This window comes from Prunus avium, chromosome 6, assembly GCF_965620075.1.
Source record: "Prunus avium chromosome 6, drPruAviu1.hap1.1, whole genome shotgun sequence".
Taxonomy (NCBI): domain Eukaryota; kingdom Viridiplantae; phylum Streptophyta; class Magnoliopsida; order Rosales; family Rosaceae; genus Prunus; species Prunus avium.
In genome coordinates, this window is record NC_142289.1 from 4,367,899 (window position 1) to 4,374,724 (window position 6,826).

At 39.1% G+C, this 6,826-nt stretch overlaps 2 protein-coding genes across 2 annotated transcripts; both read right to left on the reverse strand.

The window, feature by feature from the left end:
- Positions 1–1,915: 1,915 nt before the first annotated feature.
- Positions 1,916–3,777, reverse strand: LOC110771989 (RING-H2 finger protein ATL74). Its single transcript, XM_021976356.2, has one exon. The coding sequence runs from the start codon at positions 2,778–2,780 to the stop codon at positions 2,163–2,165; it is 618 nt and encodes a 205-aa protein (XP_021832048.2). The 5' UTR covers positions 2,781–3,777; the 3' UTR covers positions 1,916–2,162.
- Positions 3,778–6,008: 2,231 nt separating this feature from the next.
- On the reverse strand, positions 6,009–6,826 carry LOC110747388 (non-specific lipid-transfer protein 3). Its single transcript, XM_021947574.2, has 2 exons — positions 6,374–6,826; positions 6,009–6,276 (listed from the first exon to the last, which is right to left on the reverse strand). The coding sequence occupies exons 1-2, from the start codon at positions 6,733–6,735 to the stop codon at positions 6,267–6,269; spliced, it is 372 nt and encodes a 123-aa protein (XP_021803266.1). The 5' UTR covers positions 6,736–6,826; the 3' UTR covers positions 6,009–6,266.

Sequence of the window (6,826 nt, forward strand, 5' to 3'; positions counted from 1 at the left end):
ACCAACGTCTCTTTGAGAGACAAACTTTTAGTCAAAAGAGAAAAGTTGCCTAGAGGACATCAACCGACATCATGCCTATAGGGTAAAACAAAATACCCTATTGAGTTAATAAACTAAGCCAAGTCTAGCCGACAGCATGCTTACATGCTTTTACAAAATATGGATAAAGTTGGATTCCTTTGGCTTGGTTTAACTTTCAACACGTTGCCCCGTGATATTGGCTTTTTCCACTATTTCAAAAAAGCCATTAATGCCGTGAATTCGGCCCAAGTGTTCTGGATTTTATAAACTTGGGCTCTATCAAGCACCAAAATTTTCAGATGTTGGGTGCGCTGATCTAACTTCTGAGGGCATAGAGAAACCCCTTTAAGAGAGTTTGAGCTACGAAATTGTCTTGTTTGGATCAATTAAGGGAGTGAGGCAGCCGAAGTTATCAAGAAAAAAAAGCGTTACACCCTCGAACACGTTTTAGAATTCACTGGGCATGAGAGAGTCTTACAGTTACAAGTACAACTCGAAAAGGCTATGTACGTAGTAAACTTCGAAAACCCTAAAGATGTTCAAACAAGTCGAAAACCCTAAAAATACTTAAACAAGCTATCTTTGCTTTGATTTCTTGTCCATTCGAACTGCTTTTAATATATTTCCTTTATTATTGTACCCATTAATTGACTCATCATATCTTATCCTATTTTATTGATATTTGGTGTACCTTAACAAATCTAATCCGTATATCTTAGTACAAAAAAGAAATCTACACCCCATATCCAGGCGTTGCCTTGCCTCCATCTCCATGTAACCCTATGAAAAAGAAGTGACTTCATCCCTTCCCCTTGGCACCCCCCCGACTTGTCATATAGATGTTCAATGGGTCTGCTAAAATCCATTGCCATTAGCCACCTGTCCAATTAGTGAAAGCTCTTGATTAGATACAAGTACTGAAGTACTTACTAAAGAGACCCAGAGACACGTTGTGGGTTGTCCCTTGTCCACTTCTTATTGATGCCTATTGAAATGGCTTTATACAAGCCTCGCTAGCTATGTGACACCAATTAAAATTTACAATACAAGAGCTGACAACCCTTACAAAAATGTCGACATTTTCCCACCCTTTTTTTCCTTTGGCATAAATTGCAATTCGAGAGGACCAGCCTACTATACTAGAAAAACTCTCTTTTAACAAGAATAGCACTGTTTTGTTATTTTGGCTAATAATGTAATGATGACGCATAAAAACATTATTTCGCATATCATTGAGCTATTGATCGAAGATAGCAAAAAGTGTTATTCCCGTTGTTGTATGAGAGTCTCTTTCACTTCACCATTTACAACACTAATATTTGCATGCAACTTTCTTAAGTGCATGGACCAATATTCACGGCCTGAATCAACCCAAAAGCATAACAACCACTTGATATAACTAATTCACTCATGTTATGTTAAGTATAGCCCATCGTGTGCTCTTGTTACTACGGTGTTCTAATGCAGCACTGATTAATTGTTGCCAATTGTGTTGAAAAAGACAATAAAAATTAGTGCGAAACCTCACATTTTAAGCTTTTTAGGGAATGAATTCTCTACTTGTCTTGATATTTACTTCAGAGAATGAAGCGCCAAGTAGAAGAGGTAGATCCTCTTCTATACAGGCCCAGTACGGATGGAAAAGTTTTGGTTAAGTACAAAATAGGGGAGAGACAGAGAGTGAGAGAGAAAGAGCCACTTTAGTCGTGGATCAGTTGGGTTTGAGATAAGCAAGCACTGATGGGAATAAAGTCTGTTCCAACTCTCCATCCTCTAGCTGTAAAACTGGACCACATTTGAAAACTAACCCTAACCCTTAACTGGTCCAGCTCCACATGATCAAACAATTATAGTTTCATCATAATTATAGTTTAAGAAAAAGAAAAGAACTTGGTTCTTTCTAAAAGTGTTTGATGATTTACTGAAACATTTGATCAGAGAAGTGCACCAGAGGACGATTTTCATCAAAGTGATCTCATCATGCTCTGTACAAAATTACAAACTAAAAATAAAAACCTCCCAGCATTTTGCTAATTGCTACTTTGGCCTCTCCTCAACTGCAACCTTAAACTATTTCTACCTTGTAAATTTTTGAAGCTCCACCATAAAGTTCTCGACTTTTTTTTGTTGGCAGGTTTAATTTAATTTGCCTGCTCAATGACTATGACCACTCGGCCTTGCTGGTTGGGCTCATTGGTTGAATTTGATGGCTCTACTGCAGCAGCAGCAGCTTCTTGATTTTGGCTTGCATCAACAGTACTGGGACTATTAGTCCTGGTACTCTTTTTGGGATGGTGCTGTTCAAGCAGTGAATGTCGACAGTTTGGGCAGGACGAGTGGGACAAAAGCCATGTATCTATGCACCTCACATGAAATCCGTGATTGCATTCTGGCAGCACCCTGACTTTTTCTCCATCTTCAAACTCTCCAAGGCAAATTGGGCACTCTGTGGCCGGAATTTCCAAGCCGGAGCCATAAACGGCAATTGGGATCTGGCTCAAATGGCTCTTCTTCAGGCCTGTGGCTGCCAACCTTGCAGCTGCTTGTTCCGGCGTCTCCAAAGCAAACCTGTGGCTGCAGCGCATGGCACAGCGGACAATTGAGTTGAGCCCAAGTGCACATATCAGAGCACATAACAGGGCTGCCAATATGATCACCATGTTGGTGTCAAAGTTGGCCTCGCTAATGTATGAATTTGCTGTCCTGTTCGCAAAGGACGGCGCCGTATTTGGCTCCGTGCCGAATAGATGTCGATGCATATTTCTGGTGGATTTTTAGCAGCTTGCTTGATGAGATGGAAGTTAAAGAAAATGAATGGAAAAAAACAGAGAAAGCGAAGGGCTCTTTGGTTGCAGAGTCGTTCTTTTCTGGTGTGAAGAACAGAAAGGTGGTACTTGTAGGTCGTTTAGGTTACAGAATTGTTGTGAAGATTCCAGCTAGAAAGGGACACAGAAAGAGCATATCTTTATTTGTATATGAGAGTGGCTGTTATCCGAATCAGAGACCCTTTTTTGGCTGCTCAACGATTCTCAGCTTCTTAATCAGAAATGGTCCTCTTTAGCAGGATAGAAATTTCCCTCCTTTGGACCTTTGGAACCAAAACCAAGCAGAAAAGAACCTATCTTGACTGAAATCTGGAGCTAAGAGTAACTTTGCATAGTCATCATCTTTGTCAAGAACCCAGAAGAGCCAAAAGGACCAGAAATTTTCTTCCAATTATGTGCATAAGAAAAGGTGACATGCCCAGCTCTGTATTTTTGAGAGAGAGAGAGAGAGAGAGAGAGAGAAGGGCTATTGCCTAAGCAGCAGTTGTAGTGTTTGAAGGGGTCAAGTTGGTCTAAAGGAGATGTGCATTTATGCAGCAGAGAGATATAAAGTTGGGGAAAAAGTGAGAGAAAATGGTGTCAGCTTAGTCTACCCAATAATGATTAAGAGTTTTAATAATCCTTGACACTGGCTCTAAGATCTGATCTTATTAATCCCCTGTTGTGCATCTGTAAATAGAGCCAAATAAATCCTATGTGGTTTCTACCAATCACAGACTGTTTGGCGTATGATCTGTGCTTGGATGCAGATTCAGGCATAGTGGAAATTTTTGTTGCCAATATCCAATTCGGTTGTATGTTGCTTTTGACATCATAGGGTACAGATGGATAAGTATGATATCTGTTTAAAGGAAAAGAGAAAAAGAGAGAAAAAAAAACCCAGAAAATATCTATGTAGCTTTTCCCCCTTTACTGCCTGCAAAAGATACTCATGGTCACGCATTTGAACTGATGTTGTTATCCTTTGGATTGGTTATATATGGAAGGAAGGTTCGTTTCTTCCGATTTTTAAATGCTACTTTAACCTAAAAGATGGGTGACTTTACTAGCATCTCCCTTCTCCCCAAGCCTCCCCTTTCTGTAGTGTTGATAAATATGCACTTAAAATGTTCCCATAATTCCTTATGAACACAGTCATATCCTCCTAGGTCCATGTTAATATGTTATCATATTCTCTGCTTCAAATGATCTTACTTTTCAAATCAATAGAATTGAACATAAGAAAAAGTTAAATGCCATTGTGAAACTAGTAAATTTATTGAAAATAGAGCATCCACAAACAACTAATACTTCTTTAGACTTGTCATGTTCGTATCAGATACGTGTCGAAGTCTTACACTCACTTAGCATTTGAAACTCCATGAAGTGTGCTAACATTTTCTCTCTACTTTTGATTTCACCAACATTCTAAGGGTTTTCTTATCTTCGAGAAAGACAAAAAAAAAAAAAAAGGTTCTAAGGGATTTAATACATGACAAAAAAAGAGTCTAAAGCACTCAAAATTCAAAGCCTTAGGTTTTCCTCCTTGTGCCCAAGCCACCCCGTTGCTCTAATGTTAATATATATGTAGTTAAAAAGTTCTCAAAATTCCTTATAAACACAAGCATATCATCCTAGATTCTCCCTATTTTTCTTGATCTTACTGGTCACGAAAATTAAAAGAATTAAGCATTAAAAAAAAGCTAAACACTACTATGAAAATCACTAAAATCCATCAAAAATAGATTATTCGATTTCTTTTTAATTATCCCAACCTTTTATTTGACCAACATTAAGGAGTCTTAACCACAAGATTAACATCTACTACTGATATCGTGTGTCGGTGGCTATGCTTTGTTTGTTGTATAACATAAATAATTTTTCTTTTAATTTTTTTTCCTTGTTGTAAATAGAAGAAGAGAATAGACTTAGAGACCCCACCATTGATATCAAATCAGAACATGTAGGTTAGGGAAGAAAACACCGGGACAAACGCTGATGAAGGGGCCAAGGTGGGGTTGGGGTGGCCTGGCCCGTGATGAGCGGGGACACATCCTGATGGGGCCTGTTATGTCAGGCATAGCTTCTGTCGCTCGTGGTGGGGCGCACTTTGGGGAAATTTGTGTCTTGTTTCTTCAATATTTTGATGTAAGATTTTGAACCAGAACATTAATATAATGAGATTTGAAAGGACATTTGGTGAGTAATGTCTAATAATAATATAATGAGATTTGAACTACTTCACTACGCTATCCATATCCTTCCCCCTCATAAATCCTTCTAGTTAGGTTTAGGTGGGAAAACGAATGAGAGACGGTTGGCAGTTGAAACAACTAAAGCAGCACCACTCAAGCTCAAGTTGGGCCCACCCCTCTAGGGATTGGGCTTGGGTCTTGCTACTTGGGCTGGAATCTTTTTATGATATTCCAAACATGTAATGTTACACACTCTTTCATCGAGTTCGTTTGAATAATCACACTCATTTATGATTCTCATTCAAATATTTGGATATGGTCAAAATAGATGCCTCTGAATTGTTCGATTCCTTTTTCTTTTTTATTTATTTGGGCATGCGTGCCCTCGTAGTTTCCAATTGTAGTTATTTTTCTTTTTCTATATAAAAAATTAAAAGAAAACTTAGTCGCGAAGTTTGGGACGATATGAGTGCAATTTACTTTATTACATAGGAGTTAATAAGAAATCACCCCAACATTATGTTTGTAATGGGTCCTATGTATATTTGTCTAGAGAATTAGAAGTGGGGATATGGAGGCAGAGAATGGTAAGCAACTTCCATTCCCAATCATTAATGTGAGTCGCTCTTGTTCACAATTGACCAGGGAATAAATTTGACCAATTGTTACTGTAGCTCACTATTTTTGGGTGATGAGGGTTCCAGTTATGCATGTTGTCAAGTAATTTCATTGGGGAAATGTCTCAATCTGGTAGGTTCATTTACTACTTTTTACTTTAAGGTGCCATAATTAACGTCATTCAATTGCTTGTTACATATTCTTTCTCCTTCTTATAACAGTGGACCAGACACATAAACAATAAAAGAAAGAACCTGAACTTTTGTTCTAGGCGTCGAGAAAGAAAACCCATGTTTTAGTTTGATTAACTGCAAACCCCACACTGATCCAATGCTAATTACTTTGGTTAAATACTCAAGCTGCATAGATGTTAAGAGAAAAGATATATAATTACTAATTAAACAGTAGATAGTCACAACAAGGAAGCTGATTTAAACACAGGGGAAATCAAATCAGCCACTGTCAAACTAGAAACCTAAACACCAAGTAGATGACATAACAACTAGAGCAACACCCACTGAAACCAACAGCAGACAAACTCCCAAAAGGCGTGCACGAGCCAGCCAAACCAAAGCACCAATTTATTCTTATGCTACTAGTTCAAGCTGCTGGCTTCCACAGAAACCTCTCACTTGATGCTGCAACACACAGAACTTGGTTAAGAACGTAATAATGTACCTAATCATAATGAAAATATAATCTAATATCATGAAAATGATTGGATTTTTTTCATACCTTTTGCAGTCAGTAGAAGGAGAGATCTTGTAAGGAATATTAACCCCACACTTGCCAGGAAGGCCAGCGGCAAGGCCAGCATTTGCATTGGTGTAAGGGATGCCATTGACGGCTTGCTTCAAGCAGTTGCAGATGCTCTGGCGGTCAGCTGTGGTCTGAGCCAAGCTGTAGAGAGACCTGACCCCAGTGCAGCAACTAGGGTTCAAAGCCCCACCGTTTGCCACGTAGTTTATGCATGGGGTCAGATTGTTCACCACCTGGCCGCATGACACAACTGCCATGGCCTTGGGAGCACCAACCACCATGCAGCACATCACCGCCACAAGGCAAACGAGCTTGAGGAGCTGTCCAGAGCTAGCCATAACGACGTCGTAAGTAAAGCTGATATATTATCTCTTTTGAAACTAACTATTTGCTTGGAGACAGATACTGGTGGCTATGAGAGGGCTGAAG

Bases quoted from the DNA above. Each gene is read 5' to 3' on its own strand.
- LOC110747388 (XM_021947574.2), bottom strand. From the start codon at position 6,735: ATGGCTAGCTCTGGACAGCTCCTCAAGCTCGTTTGCCTTGTGGCGGTG.
- LOC110771989 (XM_021976356.2), bottom strand. From the start codon at position 2,780: ATGCATCGACATCTATTCGGCACGGAGCCAAATACGGCGCCGTCCTTT.